The sequence below is a fragment of the Halichoerus grypus genome, chromosome 11 (genome assembly GCF_964656455.1).
Source record: "Halichoerus grypus chromosome 11, mHalGry1.hap1.1, whole genome shotgun sequence".
Lineage (NCBI taxonomy): Eukaryota > Metazoa > Chordata > Mammalia > Carnivora > Phocidae > Halichoerus > Halichoerus grypus.
Window position 1 is genome coordinate 8432479 of NC_135722.1, and position 20186 is coordinate 8452664.

Sequence of the window (20186 nt, forward strand, 5' to 3'; positions counted from 1 at the left end):
ATCACTACAGATTCTACAGACATTAAAAGGATAATAAAGGAGTATTATGAACAACAATATGCCAATAAATTAGATAATTTAGATAAAATGGACAAATTTTTCCAAAGACACAAACTACCAAAGTTCATTCAAAAAATAAACTGACTAGTCCTATATCTATTAAAGAAGTAAAACATAAATAAAATGCTTCCCACTCAGAAAATTCCAGGCCTAGATGGCATCACTGGGGAATTCTGCCAAACATTAACAAGAAGTAATACTGATTCTACACAAATTCTTCCAATAAAATGAGAAGGTAATGTCTTTCAACACATTTTAGAAGGTCAGTATTACCTGGACTCCAAAACTATACAAAGACATTACAAGAAAACTACCAAGAAATACTGCTCATGAGCACAGATGCAAAAATTTCTTTTTTCTTTAAGATTTTATTTATTTGAGAGAAAGAGCACACACGCGGGTGCGAGACAGCATGAGCAGAGGAAGGGAGAGAGGCAGAGGGAGAAGCAGACTCCCCGCTGAGCAGGCAGCCTGACATGGGGCTCAATCCTAGGACCCTGGGATCATGACCCAAACTGAACGCAGACGCTTAACCGACTGAGCCACCCAGGCACCCCAGATGCAAAAATTTCTTTTAAGATTTTATTTATTTATTTATTTATTTGACAGGGGTTGGGGGAGAGCACAAGCAGGGGGAGCGGCAGGCAGAAGGAGAGGGAGAAGCAGGCTCCCAGCTGAGCAGGGAGCCCGATGTGGGGCTCAGTCCCAGGACCCTTGGGATCATAACCTGAGCTGAAGGCAGATGCTTAACTGACTGACCCACCCAGGTGCCTCCCAGATGCAAAAATTCCTTAACACAATTTTAGCAAGTCAAACCCAACAACATATAAAAAGAATACACTATGACCCAAGTGGGGTTTTTCACAAACATGCAAGATTGGCTTAACATTCATAATCATTCAATATAATTCAGCATATTGATAAACTAAAAAAAAAAAAAAAAACCATACGATTGATCATCTCAAAAGATACAGAAAAGGCATTTAAGGAAATCTAATATCCCTTCTGATAAAACCTTTCAACAAGGTTTCAACAACTTTTTAAGTAGTAGCAAACTACTAGGTTATAGAATTTCCTCAACTTGATAAAGGGAATCTAAAAGAAACCTAGAGCTAACATCATATTTAATGAAAAGAGGCAAAGATGTTCTAGCCAGTGTAGTAAGTCAAGAAAAAGAAATAAAAGCATTCAAATTGCAAGGGAAGTAAAACTATTATTCCCAGATGGCACAATTGCCTATTTAGAAAATTTGATGCAATCTACAAAAAAAGCTGCTAGAACTAGTAAGTGAGTTTAGCAAAGCTGCAAGGGTCAATATACAAAATCAGCTGTATTTCCATGTATTAGTATTAACCAGAAATTGAGCTGAGAATACCATTTAAAATAGCATGAAAATGTAAGATACTTAAGCATAAATTCAACAAAAGATGCAGTCAAAATGCTCTACCACTAAGCTATAGCCCCTGACAAATCTGACAAAATCTGTATACTGAACTATATAAGATAGCTGAGAGAAACTAATGAAGACCTAAATTATTGGAAAGCCATACTGTTTTTATGGGTTCAAAGACTCAAAATTGCTAGTGTTAACTGTCCGCAAGTTTATGTATAATTTGATATAATTCCAATCAAAATTCCTAAGTATTTTTGTAAAAATGGACAAAGTGATTCTAAATTTCCTAAGGAAATTCAAAGGGCCTAGAAAAGCCAAATTGACTTTGAAAAAGAACAAAGCTGGAAGACTAACACTATGTAATTTCAAGACTCTATAAAGCTATCATTATCAAGATGGTATAGCAATGAGAGATGAGAGCAATGGAATGGTATATAAAGTCTAGAAATAGACCCATGCATATATGAACAAATTATTTTTTCACGAAGTTGCAAAATCAATTCAGTGGAGAAAGAAGTCTTTTCAACAAATGGTGTCTGAACTGGATACCCATACGCAAAAAAACCCTGAACTTTGATCTGTACCTCATATGATATGCAAAAATGAACACAAAAGGATCAGAGACTTAAATGTAAAATCTAGTACTATGTAACTACTAGAAGAAAATAAACATCTGATATATCATAGAAAAAACTGATAAATTGTACTTTATCAAAATTAAAAATTTCTCTCTCTTTTTTTTAAAGATTTTATTTATTTGACAGAGAGAGACACAGAAAGAGAGGGAACACAAGCAGGGGAGTGGGAGAGGGAGAAGCAGGCCTCCGTGGGGCTCGATCCCAGGACCCCAGGACCATGACCCGAGCCAAAGGCAGACACCCAATGACTGAGCCACCCAGGCACCCCAAATTTCTGTCCTTTTTGAAAGACACTGTTAAAAGAATAAAAATTTAAGTCAGAGACTGGAGAAAGTATTTGCAAAGAATGTATTTGACCTGTATCTAAATGACTTTTTATATATATGGTATATACATATAATGGAACACTACTCAGCATCAAAAAAGTGAAATCTTGCCATTTGCAATGATATGGATGGTACGAGAAAGTATTATGCTAAGCGAAATAAGTCATTCAGAGAAAGATAATTATCATATGATCTCACTCATATATGGAATTTAAGAAACGAAACAGAAGATCATGGGGAAGAGAGGAAAAAATAAAACAAGACGAAATCAGAGAGGGAGACACACCATAAGAGACTCTTAATCATATGAAACAAACCGAGGGTTGCCGCAGGGAAGGGGGATGAGGGGATGGCGTAACTGGGTGATGGACATTAAGGAGGGCACACGATGTAATGAGCACTGGGTGTTATATGCAACTGATGAATCACTTAACTCTATCTCTGAAATAATACATTGTGTTAATTAATTGAATTTAAATTCAAAAAAAATTTTTTTTAAATGTTTATCTCTCGACCATATTAAGGAAGCCACCTGCAGTACCCTCCTTATGCCAAAAGAGGGCACTAACACATCCAATGGCGAGCTCAAGGCTAAGAAAAAAGAAACTGGTACCTGTCCATCCAAGTGAGAACATCAGCAAATCTTGTTGAGTCCCTATTGATTTTTATTACTAAATTTGGGGAAAGGTCCTGGTTTGACTCTAACTTCAGCCTTTCCCCAAAGTCAACTGACTGTACTCTACAAAGTATACACCTCAAAAGAAGAAAAGAAAGGCTGTTGAAATGCTTATTCTGAAAAGGAATAAATATATAAGAAATTTTAGGTTTTAGCAGTTAATCAACTTTAACTTCAAATTTAAGAATAAATCTCCAACTCAGGGCGCCTGGGTGGCTCAGTCGGTTAAGCGTCTGCCTTTGGTTGAGGTCATGATTCTGGAGTCCTGGGATCAAGTTCAGCAGGGAGTCTGCTTATCCCTCTCTCTCTGCCCCTCCTCACCACTTGTGTTCTCTCTTGCTCTCTCTCAAATAAATAAATAAATTAAAAAAAAAAAAATATAGCTACAACTCAAGAGTCTGTACAACTTGTTCTATACTCACTAGTTTTTCAAAATTTATAATATACATCTCTAAGAAAATTTAAATGTGAAATAACTAAAGGAAAAAAAAGCCAGGCTTTATGACAAAAGGGAAACTGTTCATTAATAAAGGGGAAACAGGCAGTTAAATTTTTTTATATGAACAATTATTTATGTAAAGAAAAATATGGGTATTTTCACAGTGATTATTTTCTTTGATTACTTTTACATTAATAGCTCATAATAAATAAAGCCACTTTTTGAGTTGTAAAAAACACTGGATAATGTGTTTATATATTCAGATCCAAATTTTGTTACTGCTGAAATGGGTTAATAGTCTGCTCTGCTACAGATTTACCCTTAACTGAAGACATTCCCTTCGAAAAGGCACAGGATCACTACAGAACACAAAGCTGTTACTGTCAAAGACAGATGCACATGCCTTCGGCCATGAACGCACCTGGCAGCGGGCCAAAGAAATTTGTAGGAATCCCTTTCAAACTAGCACTCCTTAGACTGTCAAGAAAAAATAGTTTTTCGTTCATTAAAATAACCTAACATTCCCTTTGCCCTTGATTTCAGATTTATAAAACACACAAAACAGCATTGACTACCTCTCCATAACAAATAGCTAGGTGGATCTGAAAATGTCAACTTCGGAACGTAGTCACCTAGAGAATATAATCAAAGATAATAAATGCAGTGCTGAATCATGATGGAATAGACACAAAACTCTGATTTTAGTTTTCTATTCTTTTTTTCCCTTCTAGATCTGGCTGGTTCTTTGCACATGTTAGACAACTACTAAATTCTCCAATTAGGAAAAGTCTGGGGTGCCTGGGTGGCTCAGTCGTTAAGCATCTACCTTTGGCTCAGGTCATGATCCCAGGGTCCTGGGATCGAGCCCCGTGTCTGGTTCCCTGCTCGGCGGGAAGCCTGCTTCTCCCTCTCCCACTCTCCCTGCTTGTGTTCGCTCTCCCACTGTCTCTCTCTCTATCAAATAAATAAATAAAATCTTAAAAAAAAAAAGAAGTCTGAACTTAAGTCTGCAGAAGACATCAGACCCAATCTAAAATTGAACAAAGCACTACTTAACTGCTAATAATGGTGAAAGCCAAACCAAATTTTAAAAGTAATTTTATGCCTTTTGCACACATTTATTTCTAATTCTACCTTCCATGCTAATCAGGTTATGGCACACTATTTCTGCTATAGTTATTGATATACTTGGACTTGAATGCTTCTTTCATGATCTGGTAAGCAATACAGGTAAGTGCTGTGGCTTCAGACTTGAACAGTACGTGACATGAAATTCTCTTCTTCTAAAAAAGCTGACAATCTCTAAAATCTTTGTCAGTAATAAGCAAAAGAAATTTTAAAAATAAAATAAAGTGTTAGGTCATACACATACGCTTGACTTTTGAGATCTTATTCTCTCCATTTCCCTAGCAGCTCTATTGTTTCCCTGGCAGAAACAATACGAATCTATTTAGTAACTGGAACAGCTTGTCTCCCCCTTCTGCTTTATCTCCCCCCAACATACTGTAAAGCTGAAGAGTTCAGAGTGAATACCCACATAAACACTACCGACATTTTACTCTAAGTCTTACTTTTATTTTTTATCATGGTAAAATACACATAAAATTTACCATCTTAGCCATTTGCAAGTATTCAATTCGGTGATGTTAAGCACATTCGCATTGCTGTGCAACCATCACCACTATCTACTGATGTTTTACTATACAGGTATCCCCTGCTTTCCAAAGGTTCACATTAAGCCACTTTCCTTTTACAAAAAAAACCTACATTAGTGTGGTTGTGGCTTTTTTCATAAAAGCAAAAATCCTCTTTGGATTTCTTTCAGTAGGTGGAAACTGGTACTAATGTAGGTCTTTCATAAAAGCAAGTGGCTTAATGTGAACTTTTGGAAAGGGGGGGGGATACTTTCCATTTTGGCTCATCGAAGGTTTTATAGGAATGCCCTACTTTTGGATAGTAGGTGAAAGCTGTATGCAATTACATACTATCCCTCATATCTGTCCATTAGTCCATTTCATTCTTTTAAAATGTATTTCAAAGTAAATCACAAATAGGAAATCTACTTCAGCTTCAAATGAAGTGCAATGTTTATTGTTTTTCTTTTGACGTAAAATCTATATACATGGAAATACATAATACATTCACTGATTCTGAAGACATGCAGCATACACCTGTGTAACTCCATCAAAATACAGAATATTACCATCACCTCAGAAAGTTTCCTCATGTTTCTTCCTAGCCAACATCCCAAGAAGTAATAACTGCTTTGATTCTTTTTCCTACATAGATCAGTTTGCTTGTTCTATAATTTCACCTAAATGGAATCATGCAGTATGAATTTTTTGTATTGCTTCTTTCACTTGACGTAATTTCTGAGAATCATCCATATTGCTCCAAGTATCAAAAGATAACTAGCTATATCCCAGGTTATCTACTCCCTTGTCGATGGACAACTTCACTATTTCCAGTTTTGAGTTATGATGATTTTTTTTTTTTTAAAGATTTTATTTATTCATTTGACAGAGAGAGAGACAGCGAGAGAGGGAACACAAGCAGGGGGAGTGGGAGAGAGAGAAGCAGGCTTCCGCCGAGCAGGGAGCCCGATGCGGGGCTCGATTCCAGGACCCTGGGATCATGACCCGAGCCGAAGGCAGACGCTTAACGACTGAGCCACCCAGGCGCCCCTTGAGTTATGATGATTAAAACTGCTATGAACATAACAACTTAACAACAGTTGTACAAACACATTTTCATTTCTCCATAGTGGAGTTACAAGGTCACAGGGTAGCTGCAGGTTTAGTTCGGTAAGAAACTGACCAACCTTTCTCCAGAGTATTTGTACATTCTTACCAATAATTTATGAGCTTAATTTAAGTTGTTCCACAACCTCGCCAACATTATGTGTTGTCAGTCTTTAATTTCAGCCATTTGGGTGGATGTGCAGTGATATGTTTTGATTTTAACAATCTGGGAAGACTCCATTGCTGAACACATTTTTACTGGATTATTGGTCATTTGTACATCTTCTTTTGTGAAATGTCAGAATCTTTTCTGCTCAGTTTATTGTGTTGTTTGTCCTTTTATTGTTGAAATATAGTTTTTAATATTTCCTAGATGCTAGTCCTTCATCAGACATGTTTTGTAAATACTTTCTCCCAGTCAATGCTTTACCTATTAGTAGCACCTTTTAATGAGCAGATTTTAATTTTGATGAGGTCTAATTTATCGAGTTTTTATTTTATGGCTAGTGCATTCTATGGTGTAAAAAACTTTTGCCTAAGCCCCCAATTCATGAAGATATTCTGTGCTTTCTTCTAAAAGTTTTATAGTTTTAGTTTTTATATTCAGGTCTCTGATCCATTTTAAATTAATTTTTGCATATTGTGTGAAGTAGGGACTGTGGAAGGCAGAATTCTAAGACGGCTCCCAAGACTCTTGCTGACTGGTGTATAGGTTCTGTATAATACTTCCTCCTGCCCCCAACATGAGCAGAACCTGTGAATATGATGGGACAGTAGTCACTCTTGTGTTTACATCTGTTATGTAAGATCTGGTAGTGGACTGGAGAGTCTCCTGATAGCTTTGAAGAAGTAAGCTACCACGTTAGGAGAGGGCTATGAGACTATGAGCGGAGTATGATCCCCAGCCCACAGCCAGCAAGCAAGAAAATGGGGATCTGGTCCTACAACATCCAGGAATTGAACTCTGCCAGCAATCCATGAAGAGAACCCTGAGTCTGAGATAAGATCACAATCCTGCTCACACCTGCTATTTCCAGAGTACACTTTACTTCAGCTAACCTGTGCCCAGACTTCTGATCCATTACAACTGTGAGATAACTAAAGTGTTGATTTAAGTCCCTAAATTTGTGGTAAGTTGTTTCTGAATTCTCTGTATCTTAGATCTATTTGTTGACTCCCTTGCAAGTACCACAACGTCTTTATTACTGGAGTTTTATAATGTCTTGAAGTGAGTATTCCAAGTCCTCCAACTTTGTTCTTTTTCAAAATTGCTTTGGATTTTCTAGGTTGTGTGTTATTTCCATAGACATTTTAGAATGAGCCTGTCAATCTCTATAGAAAAAAATCCTTCTGGGATTTTGAATTGAATCCACGGATGAATCTGGGTAGGACTGACATCTTAACAATGAGGCTTCCAATCCATAAACACAGCATAGCTTTCCTCTCAGACCATTCATAAGCTTCTCTTTGCAGTTTTGAGTATAGAGGACTTATCTGCACATTATTTTGTTAAATTCATTCCTATCTTATGCTTTTGATGCTGTGTTTTAAAGTTTTGTTTTCTGGTCTCCCTTAGCTCTAGCGCCATCTTCTTGGAAACCTCTGCACCATGAGAACCAAGTGGAGGAAGAAGCAAATGTGCAGGCTGAGGCTTCAGAAAAGAAAACCACAAGTAAACCACTAGCATGTGCACCCATGGAAGTCACAGGAGCAGAAATAAGGAAAGCCAGAGGTCAGGGATTCTGGCACAATTTGTTGGACTGCATGCCTACTTTCTAGAGCATGATTCAATGGATCTAGAACATCCATCATCCATCCATGATCAGTCATCTGATCATGATGACCTATAAGAGACCCACCTTGCTCACACAAAAACAGTCCCTTTTGGTCCTTTGCCCAGGACTTGTGACTTTCAGGACTAATTCTGTTTCCATTTGTGGCTGAATGTAACAGGTGTACAATAAATCATCTCTTCTGCTATCTTAGCTGAGGAAAAGAAATTTAAAAAAATTTTCATTTTCTGATGATTTGCTGCTGGTACGTAACAAATCAAACTGAGTTTGGTGTATTAACCTAATATCCTATAACCTTGCTAAATCCACTTATTAGTCCTAGTAATTGGTTTTTATAAATTCCTTAGGATCTTCTGTCTAAACAATCATGTCAACTGCAAACTAAGACAGTTTTAACAAATTCTTTTCCAATCTATTCCTTTTATTTCTATTTCTTGTCATAATTCAATGGTAGGACCTCCACAGTGATCTTGAATACAAATGGTGAGAATGAGCATTCCTGCCTTACCCCTAATCTCAAGGGGAAGGTGCTCAATATTTTGGCTTTAAGTATGTCAGCTGAGTTTTCAATAAATGTCATGTATTAGGACTGAGATTACCTTCTATTCCTAGTTTGCTGAAAATTTTATCAGAAAAAGGATGTTAAGCGTTTTCAAATGCCTTTTCTGTACTGACTGAAATAATCACAGTTTTTCTATTATATTAATGTGGTGAATTACGCTGATGGATTCTGCAGTCTTAAAACAAGCTTGTATTCCTGGGACAAACTGTACTTAGCCATGGGGCATTAACCTTTAGATACAAGGCTCAATTTGATTTGCTAATATTTTGTGAAGGATTTCTCATCTTATTATGCTCATGAGGGGTATTAGTTTATAATTTTCTTTGCAAGGTCTTTGTCCAGTTTCGGTATTACTACATACTTGTCTAAGAGTTGGAAAGTGTTCTCTCCTTTTTCCTTAAATGCTTGAAAGAGTACCAGTAGAACTCTGGACTTGAACGTTTTTGTGTGAGAGATATTTGATAATGAATTTAACAGAAATTGTGTTAGTTTCAGTAAGTTGTATTTTTCAAGGAGTTTGTTCATTTCATCTAAGTTGATAAATTTACTGGCATAAAGTTGCTCATAATATTCTATTATCCTTTTAATATCCATAGGATCTGAAGTGGTAACCCCTTTTTCATGTTTGATATTGGTATTCTGGTTCTCTTTTCTTGATCAGTCAAGAAATCAATTTTGTTGATCTTTTCCCCAACTAGAGCTCCAACTTACAACCCTGAGATCAAGAGATGCATGCTCTACCAACTGAGCCAGCCAGGTGCCCTTTTTCTAAGTTCTTAAGTTGAAACCTTAGATCACTGAATACAGATATTTTTCTTTTCTAATACAAGCATTCAGAGCTATAAATTTCCCTTTTAGCACTGCATTCCAAAAGTTTGATATACTGTATTTTCACATTCAGTTTAAAACAATAAAATTTTTTTCCTGTGATTTCTTTGAGCTATGCATTATGTGAAAGTAGCTTGCTTAATTTCCAAATACTTAGGAATTTTCTTAGGTATTTTATTGTTTAAAAATTTAATTTCATTATGGTCTTAGAACATATTTTCTATGTTTTTATTTTTAATCTTTCAAATTTACTGGGTTTTTTTTTTTAATGGTCTAGCATATGGTAAATGTATTTCTTGTCTAATTGCAAAAGAGTGTGTATCCTGCCATTGTAGGACAGCGCTCTATAAATATTATCTAGGTCAGAGTGGTTGATTGTGGTGCTCAGTGTGTGTATGCTGTGTGTGGGTGGGTCGATCAATTGCTGAGAAAGAGGTATTAAAATCTCCAATTATGATTTTAGAATTGCCTGTTTCTTTCCTTAATTCTGTCAAATTTTGCTTCAAGTATTTTGCAGCTGTTACTAGGCACATACACATTTATGACGATGAAGATTTATTGAGACCTTTTATCATGACAGCACATCATTTTTCACTTCTGGTAATACCCTTTGTTGTCTCATGCTTAACTTTGGCATGGTATTCATTTATATATTTTTTGGTATATATTTTCCCATCTGTTTAATTTTTACCTCTCAGTGTCTTTAACGTGCACCTTTTATAGTCAGGATATAGTTGGGTCTAGAAGTTTATGTAGTCTGCCACTGTACTGGTTGTAGTGTTTAGTTCACTAACATTGATAGAGTTGACTTAAGTCTCCCCTGCCCCTTTTTTTTAGAGAGTGAGTGTGTGCGTGAGCAGGGATGGGGACAAGGGGAAGAGGGAGACAATCTTAAGCAGGCTCCATGCTCAGTGTGGAGCCCAGTGTGGGCGGGGCTCAAACTCATGACCCTGAGATCATGACCTGAGCGGAAACCAGGAGTCAGGAGCTTAACCCACTGAGCCACCCAGCACGCACCCCCCCCACCCCCCGTAAGCTCTACACCCAATGTGGGCTTGAACTCACAACCCCAAGATCAAGAGTCATATATTCTAAGGACTGAGCCAGCCAGGCACCCTGAATAAATAAATCTTTAATATTGTTTCAGATATTTAGCATTTCTAATGCTCTTCCTTCCGGAAGGTCTGAGTTTCTATCTGGTATCAATTCCCTTTAATCTTTAGAACTTCCTTTAGTGTTTCTTATAGTGCAGATCTTCTAGTGACAAATTCTTAATTTTCTTTCATCTAATAATGTCTTTATTTTGCCTTCATTCTTGCAGGGTATTTTTGTCCAACAAAGAAATCTGGGTCAATGACTTTTTTCCCCGTTTGGCACTTTATGTTATTTCACTGTCTTCTGGCATTGTGGTTTCCAGTAAGAAGCTAGCTCTAATTATAATGGTCATTCCCTTTTATGTGTCATTGTTCTCTAGCTACTTTTCATATTTTCTCCTTATCTTTGGCTTCAGTAATTTAACTACAATACTGTGTAGGAAAGGGTTAACTCAATAGGCCTTAAATGCTCAAACCCTGCACAGGCCAAAAAAAGGTCTGTCTTTAGGACTGGCCCTTGGCTGGCTCCTGGGAGATGAACTCTGAGCCCTTGAAATATTCTGGCTGAGAAGTGTTTTTGCATGCCTGAGGACTTGAGCCATGCTGCACCAATGTGATCAGGTAAGCTTGCCCTAACAATATGATTTATGACAAACATCTGTTTTTGCTCTGGGGGGTCTGAGTGGCCGAGATCAGTCATGTGGGCACTGCATGGCGTTCTGGACACCGAACACTGAGTGAGCTTTCCTTGTTGGCAACACTGCACATGCTGTCACATCACTGATGGGAAAATTAAGGGCATCCCTGTGTGACTCCACTGGACACCTGGAAGCTTGGACCTGGTTTCTCCTGGACTTTATCCCATGTGCCTTTCCCCTTTGCCAATTCTAATGTGTCCTTTTGTTGCAATAAATTGGTAACTCTAACAGTTTCTGAATCCTGAGTCCTTCTAGCAAATCATGGAGCCTGAAGGTGGTCTTGGGGACCCCTGACACATGTACCAAGGTATGTTTTTTCTTTGTCCTTATCCTAATAGGTGTCACTAAGCTTCTTTAGTCAGCAAATGTATTTTTATAAAATCTGAGAAATTTTACTATTTTATCTTCAAATATATTCTTCTGCCTCTCATTTTCCTCTCCTTCTGAAACTTCCAATTACATGACTTAGATCTTATAATAATGTCCCAAAGGTCCCTGAGGTTCAGTAATATATTTTTTTCTGTTCTTCAGGTTGGATAATTTTCTGTTCATCTATCAACAAGTTCAGTGACTCTTCCCTTTGTGATCTCCATTTTGCTATTAAGTCCACTTGGTGAATTTTAATTTCAGCTGCTGTACTTTACAGTTCTAGAATTTCCACTTGGCTCTTTTTTGTTGCTGTTTCTCAATTGAGATTTCCTTTCTTTTCATTCAATTCAAGTGTATTTTCCTTTATTTCATTATAATAGCTGCCTTAAAACCCGTTTCCCAATTCTAACAAATGAAGTTGTTTCTGTTGGTTGTCTTTTTTCTTCAGTTTGGGTCATATCTTCCTGGTTTTTAAAATGTGCGGTTTTGCATTGTATCTTGGACACCGTGAATATTATGTTGTACATAATGGACTCTGGACTCCGTTATATTCCTCTGGAGTGCTAATAAATATTTGTTTCAGTATGCAGTTAAATTTGGCTGGATCCAAACTGTGAACTCTTGTCTCTTGGGCAACATCTCAGTTCACTTCTTTTCTCTTTAGCTGAGCTGCTTGTCGTCTTCCATGCATGTGTGTAGTTCAAGGATTAAACAGAGGTGTATATAGAGAGTATGTACACAGAATTTTAAGTTCTCACTCTCTGGATTTCTCCTTTCCAGGACTCCTCCAACCCTTTCCAGTGGTTGAATCGGCTGTGGCTGACCCAAATTCTGTCCTCTTACAAGTTTTCTATGAAAGTTTTAGCCAACCTGCCAAGTGCCAACTTCAGCCTGTCATCTGGCTAAAAGCAGTTAAAATGGAAAATACATTCCATGCTGTCTCTTCTAAAAGTGTCAGCTCCTTTTCAGAATCTGCCTAATTGTTCATTTTCCAGTATCTTCAGTTCTTTCTTTTCTTCCAATTTTGTCCAGAATATATAGTTATATGCAAGAAAGGTCAGTTCCAGCAAAGCTTACTTGACCATACTGCAAGAAAAACCATTGTGATGTTATTTTTTTAAATTTACTTCAGCTTCACTGTGTGTGGATATATAGATATATCAAAAAAAAAATTTTTTTTAAAGTTTTATTTATTTAGGAATAATCTCTACACCCAACATGGGCCTCAAACTCATGACCCCAAGATCAAAAGTCACATGCTCTTCTGACTAAGCCAGCCAGGTAGCCCAGTATAGGTTCACTTTTCTTTTTTAAAAAAAGAGAGGGGGCGCCTGGGTGGCTCAGCCGGTTAAGCATCTGCTTTCGGCCCAGTCATGATCCCAGGGTCCCAGGATCGAGCCCCGCGTCGGGCTCCCTGCTCAGCGGAGAGCCTGCTTCTCCCTCTCCCTCTGCCTGCTGCTTCCCCTGCTTGTGCTCTCTGTCAAATAAATAAATAAAATCTTTAAAAAAAAAATAAAAAGAGAGAAAGCGTGCATGCATGAGTGGGGGAAGGGGCAGAGATTGAGGAAGAGAGAGATCTTAAGCAGATTCCATGCTCAGGGTGGAGCCAGACGTGGGGTTGAATATCATGACCCTGAAATCGTGACTGAACTGAAATCAAGAGTCAGACGCTCAAGCAACTGACTGAGCCATCCAGATGCCCCTAGATTCACTTTTAATAATTATTCTGAATAATTTCTTTTTTAACTTGTGTTTTCCTACTGTAATCATTTATCACATAACAAAAACTCTGCTGGGGGGTTCAATAATACAATTTTTATTAATAAATTATGAACATCTGGGGGCACCTGGCTGGCTCAGTCAGTACAGTGTATAACTCTTGATCCTGGGGTTTTAAGTTTGAGCCCCCACATTGGGTGAAGAGATTACTTAAAAAAAAAATTGTGAACATTTTCACATAATAGCAGGAACTCCAACTTTGACAGCAAATTGACAATAACTAGAAAAATAATGCACATTCCTAGAAGTTAAATTGATAAGCAGTGGCACTCTGACCCTAGAGAAATATTTGTATATGTGTAAAACCAGACAAGTACAAAGATGTTAACTTCAGCACTGTCTGTAAGCGTAAAAAATGGAAAATAATCCACATCCTAATCAAAAGGGAAGTAACATAGATAAAATGGATTACTGTATGTACAGCTGTTAAAATGAATAAATTATTCACTTCATTCAAATTTTATATATTTCAATATGGAAAGAGTTAAAAAAAAAAAAAACCCTAACGTCGAATGAAACAAGCTGCATAACAAAGATGGTAATATTAATAAAGGTCTGAAAACACAAAACAATACTACATACACATACATTTAAAACAAGCTGGAAGGATTTATCAGGTCCGTGATGGTGGTTACCTCTGGGGAAGGGAAGAAGGGAGTAAGTGGGTCAGGTGGTAATCAAAGGGTTCTTTAGTTTGGAAGCAAATATGACCATTAATGTTAATTCACCGAAGTTAATTCTACATAAAGAAATACGAGTGTTATCTTTTTGTACTTTTCTATATTTTTCCATTTCTTAAAAAAAAAACAACCTATAACAGCTCCAATGGCTGCATAATATTCGATTGCACAGATAGGTAATAAGACATGGAGATACCTGCCAATATTTTAGACAGCACTACAAAAAACATCTTTGTAGGGGCACCTGAGTGGCTCAGTTGGTTAAGCATCTGACTCTTAATTTTGGCTCAGGTTGTGATCTCAGGGTCATGAGATCGAGCCCCGAACCTGGCTCCATGCTGGGCGTGGAGTCTGCTTAAGATTCTCTCTCTCCCTCTCCCTTTGTTAGAGCTCTCTGTCTAAATAAAATCTTAAAAAAACAAAACAAAAAACCCCCAAAACCTCCCAAAAAACAAAAAAAACCCCACGTCTTTGTAGTTGTTTTTGCACATAATTTTTTTCCTTAGAATAAATTCCTAGAAACAAAACTGCTAGATTAATTCTAGGACTCTGTTACACATACTGCCAAAATGCCTTCCAGAAAAGTTGTAAAAACTTACATCTACCTATCACCAAAATATATACCTGCCTATTTCCTTGCATTCTTGCCAATCTGGATACTAAAATCCAAAAACCTGTCTTCACCCAATTAGGTGTATGAGCAGGATCTAAATTTTCCCCAAACGATTAGTTATACCATAGATCATACCATAATTATTGAACTATAATATCATCATAAAGGAAATGAAACTTATGCTTCATTACAAACTTGTATACAATATACCATAAGACAGCAAAAGAAAAAATACCATTAATATTTTTCATTGTTTCTTTTGCCTATTTTCCCCAACAATTTTAGGCAGAACCTAATTACAGAACTGGTTTTACTTCAAAGGGAAGACTATTCAGATGTACTACTTAGAACTAGAGACTGATGTATTTTGCTGAAGTAGTTATATTTTAAAATATTTATTCATAAAGTAAGACAATTTAAAAAGGTTTTCTATTTTGAAGCCTGCAAAGGAAGACCTTTTAGCTTCTTGGTCTCATTATACCGGTCTTTAATTAGCATCTAAAAATGTCTACTAATGATAGAATTTGGCCAGTGACAAATATCCTAAATTTCCATAACCCATTTCACCTTTCACAACAGATTAAATAACTCAGTTAAGAATTACTAATAATTAGTATTTACACGGTACTTTGTTTACTACAACACTATAAAGCAGGACAAAATAATTATTACCATATTAACAAAGGAAGATGCCAAACCAGTTAGGTGAGTTATCTGAGGTCACACTGAAGCAGGAATTTGCCAAAATTAGACACTGAAGTCCTTGTAGCCTAATTCCTATATGCCTTATCATTCAAAAGAACAACCTGTAAGAATTATGACAACAACTCATAAAGAAACCTAGAATATACCAGAGTCAGAGAATCATATTATTAAAATGATACTGAAGATCATCTCCTTCAACATCCTCACTTTACAGATAAGGAAACTGAGGCCTCAAAAGGTGATATAACTTAATTGTTCAAAGCTTTCTAGATGCTGTAAAGCAACAATGAAAATTCAGCACTCCTCAATCCAAGCTCAGCAATCTTCAATTACTAGAGTATAACAGCTATCCTTAACTGCCACTTCAAATTTTTTAGTTTATAAAACAGTCTCAATGTTTTCACTGATACTGAACAATTCATTCACTTAACAATGAACAAATAATTATCCAGTACCTACTACATGCCAGGTCCTGTACTTTGTGCTAAATGAGTATTTATTATATGCTAAGCACGCATTACCTGCATGTCCACATTTGATCCCCATAATATTATTATAAGGTAAGCACAATTATCTCTATTTTAAAGATTAAAATTTAGAAAGACTAAGTAATCTGCCTGTGGTCTTCAGGAAGGAAATAAAAAGTAAAGGGTGCCCTTCTGCCGCAGCTGAAGAGCTGCAGCCACGGCTCTGCAAACCCCATGGTCATGGACCTCAACAAGGGCCACAAGGTGACCAAGAACGTGAACAAGCCAAGGCACTTCTGCCAGCATGAGCACCTAACCAAGCACATCACATCATTGTAAGACAAGATCCGAGAGGTGTGCGGTTTCACTCCTTTTGAGAGGCACCCCAGCAGGAGGAGCTGAGCAGCGTTCTGGCTGCCACCAGGATAGAAAAGTGGCTGCTAAGGGCTCGACCTCCTCCCCATTCTGTGCATAATAAAATGTTTATAGAAAAAAAAAAAAGGAAATGGTATAATCAATTTTATAAGTTTATCCTAACAAAAAAATCTTATTTTTATTTTAAATATTGTAACTCTGTATATGATTTCATTTGAAAAAAGGGATCTACTGTCAAAGAAGCCTGGAAAACCAGAGATCCCTACATAGCATTTAAGAGTGACCGTATAGTGAGTGCAGAACTTAGAGGTTGCGGGTCCCTTTTGGAAGCCTTTAAATGTCCTTTTCTTCTTACACCTTCCAAGATCCCAGAACAGATAGCATTTGCAGTAATTTAACTGAAGGCTGATTTCGAGAAAAGTAATCATTCAAATAAAGAGAAGACAAAGGGAAAAGCTTCTAGTACCACATAATAAATTTGGCCTGAAGAGTATTCAGGAAGGTCCAAAGTAGAAGAATGCATGACTTCTCTTAAGCAATACTCACAAAACAGTACTACAATACAATACTGGTTACCTACTTTCAGAGCATAAAATCTCTGTAGTATAAGATCAAATTAATTAAAAGTTTCATTTGCTGTCGTTCCCAGCAGGAATTCCTTTATCTTTGATTGCTAAATAGATTTCACAAGGCCCACAGCAAAAAACGCAAGTGCTAAGCAGTGCTACTATTATGGAGATTTAAAAGTAAGCTTTGTGAATAAATAAATGCCTAATGATATTCTTAACGCAGCAACTGCTCTAGGGCCAACCTGTAAGGAAAGCAGAACCTTGAGGAAAAAAAAACAAACCAAAAACCTGAAGCATAAAGAATGTTTTAAAGAGAATATTAATTTTAACAAGTGGTCTACTGCTTTGGGAAATATTTGTATAAGAAAAACAAATCAGGCAACCACAAAAAAAAATTCTGCCTTTCCCCATTATGCAGTGTTGTTTTTATTCTAGCCATAATTTTGGTGATATAAAATCAGAGACTTAGAAAAATGACACTCTGGTAAGTAATCAACCACAGCAGAATTAATCACATGTAGTATTTCTAATGTAAATGATTACCTGAGAAGTTTGTGAGAAGTCTTGCTAGGACTTGCTTGTTTACCACTTCAGTCTTACTAAGGCTCGAAATAGTATCTACCCTAGGAGTTTCTTTGCTAATTGTGGGCTTCTTGGAAATCCCAAGATCAGATCCAGTATTAACTTCTGTGTGTTCTAGGACATCATACGATCTCTGAAGCCAAGAAGATTCTGGATCACATGTGAAAGTCTGCTTGAGTATTTCTTCAGGAGAAGATTCTACATTATGCAGTACAGAAGCTGACTTCTCAACCTTCCTTTCACTCAGTTCCTTAAGTGCTCTGATTGTGAGCTGTTCCTGTTCTAAGTCAAGAGATGCTGCTGGAGTACCCTGGGCAGGGAAAACATCCAGAACCGTACTTTCATTAGTTTCTTTGCTTTGTTCAGTGTGTTTGCTTTTTCTGTGTTTAATTTCAGAACCACCTGATTCATTTTCATGCAAGATTTCCACAGCAAGAGTTGTTTTAAAGTCTGTAGTCTTCTCCGATGTTGCCTGAAAGGCATTTCCTGCACCTTTATCTACAATTCCTTCCTCTCTGGTTTCTGTAAAGGTTGCTATCAGGTCCCCTGGGGAAGAATCAACTGCACCTTTAACACTTTTTTCATGTAATGACTCCAAATAGGCAGAGGTTGTCACATTTAGTGAGAATTCTGTCTCCGGAAGAACACTTGGAGACAGAGCTGAAGGAAGTCTGCGGTTCTCGGTTGCAACAGGCTTTTCAGGATCAACTTCACTCATACTACCCGACTGCTCCACCTCTTCTGACGTGCCATTCAGATCAGGTACTTGTGAACACGCTGCCTCACCAGCTGGACTCCTTTCAAGAATATCAGGCTGAACTTGCGCTGCCTCAGAGCCACTGACTGGCCCTTCAAAGTTTTCAGATGTTTTATTTTCCCTATTGCAATTGAAAATCTCTTTGATTTCTCTTTCATCTCTTTTTACAATAGCACTTGGAATGGAAACAGGTTTCCCAGCCTGAATTTTGTTACTTTCAAATGAAATACTGGTTGTAATGTCCTCTATTACTGTGTCATCAGATTCACCAGAACTATCAGCCTCTGTGGCTTCTCCTAACACAGAGCTCCGCCAATTCATTTCACCTTTCACATGGCCATCAGGTAAGACCACTTTCACATTAGCCACTCCAGAACCCAAAGAGACACTTTTCTCAAAAGGAGATCCAGGTAACTCTGAAAGTGTGTTATCTTGTTTCTGCACATTGCCTCCCACACCTTTGATACTGATTTCCTTTGTGGAATGGAGACAGTCTGGCATAGGTTTTTCCGTGACGGCATTTTCTTGTGGGAGAGATGCCTGTGCCCAATCACCTGCTGATTTAATGATGGGAGTGCTCCCATTAATAGAACATACAGGAAATTTCTGGTGAGCGTTAGTTTTAAGATTTACAATTGGGATTTCTGAATTATATTCACTCATATCAAGTCCTGTAGTTTTTGTGATGTAGTCAGATTTATTGCTCTCTTCTTTCGCTTGGGGAACCAAATCCCAAGTCAATATTTCATTAGTAAAGTTATGCATATCATTCACACATCTAGACACTTCTTCCAATGCCGCAGTTGTGTGCGAAAACTGTCTAGTGAGCAACGCAGAGGTTGGGTAACGCCCTGCCTCTTTACTTCTCAGTGGAAATAATTTGTCATTAGACTCCAAAATGTCTGCAGACGATTCTCTATCAATGTGCACTGCCCACCTACCAAAATCATTTGTGCTCTCCTTACATGCATCTTTAAATTCTTTGTCAAATGCTTCTTTGTCAATAATTACTTCAAATGGTGACTCAGGGGAATCCTTTTCAAAAATACCACCTCCTGAAACTTCAGATGGGGATAAGGAATATGTACAAATGCCTTCTGCCTTAGGCTGCTGGGTGAGTGGTTTCTGGGCTGTTAGCAAAGTGAACTTGTCATCAACATCCAAGCCAGTTTCATCACCCGTACCTGGTACCTTATTTGGGTTCCTGGACTCCTGATTTTTATTTATTTGCTGTTCCATTAGACCAACTTCCTTTGAGAGAAAAGCAGGACGATCAGGGAAACTGACCGGAATGGAAGGACGGTTACACTGAACTCCTTCTGCAACAGAAACTGGGGAGTATGCTATGTCTTTACTAGTCCCTTGAAGCTTTTCCATCTTTTTCACATCTAGTAGATCCAAACAGTCTTTTCCTCCTTTGGCTAAAATAGGCTGGCTGCCTAACACTTTGCTTTTTTCTCCATGTAGTACTGTAAGGTCAGTGTTATGCATTTCAGAAGACGAAAAAAGGGAGGAAGTCATAATTTCTGAAGGTGGCTCATCAGAGCAAAGAGAGCTCAATCCCTCTATAGTCAGAATTTGAAAGAAAAAAGTTTGTTTACCAGGTACAATCACACATTAGCTAGTCAGGCCAAGCAGCATGCTTTTCATTTTGCAAGTTACATATATACATAGACACACACACACAGGATGTATATATACATACACACACGTAAATACGTAACAAAACAATGATCAACAATTAACCTATAAAACATGCATAAAAGTGCCAAGAGTGAAACAGAAAAGCTTTATCATGCTACAAATTGCAGATGACAAAAAATTTTCATGACAAATACTTTTCAGTCTACTTTTTCCATTGTAAAAGTAGAGCATAAAGAAATATAATGAGATTGGGAAATCTGGGGAAATTTTTTTTTCCTTTTTTTTTTTTCCTGGTAGAGCTATTCAATGTAATCCATACATAACAACTCAATATTATGAAGTACTGATATGTTCTCATCTGTAAGCTGCATAATTCAGTACACAGAGTTTCTACAAAT

At 37.3% G+C, this 20186-nt stretch overlaps 1 protein-coding gene across 3 annotated transcripts in view; it reads right to left on the bottom strand.

Annotated features, from left to right (window-relative positions):
• RTN3 (reticulon 3) overlaps positions 1–20186 on the bottom strand; it is a 62347-nt gene that overhangs the window by 18966 nt on the left and 23195 nt on the right. Inside the window, exon 3 of one of the 3 annotated variants that reach the window (XM_036100414.2) lies at positions 17349–19709. The exons of the other annotated variants lie outside the window; for them this stretch is intronic. Coding sequence (XP_035956307.1) covers positions 17349–19709 — 2361 coding nt within the window. The remainder of the gene's footprint in view (positions 1–17348; positions 19710–20186) is intronic. 3 annotated transcript variants of the gene reach the window in all.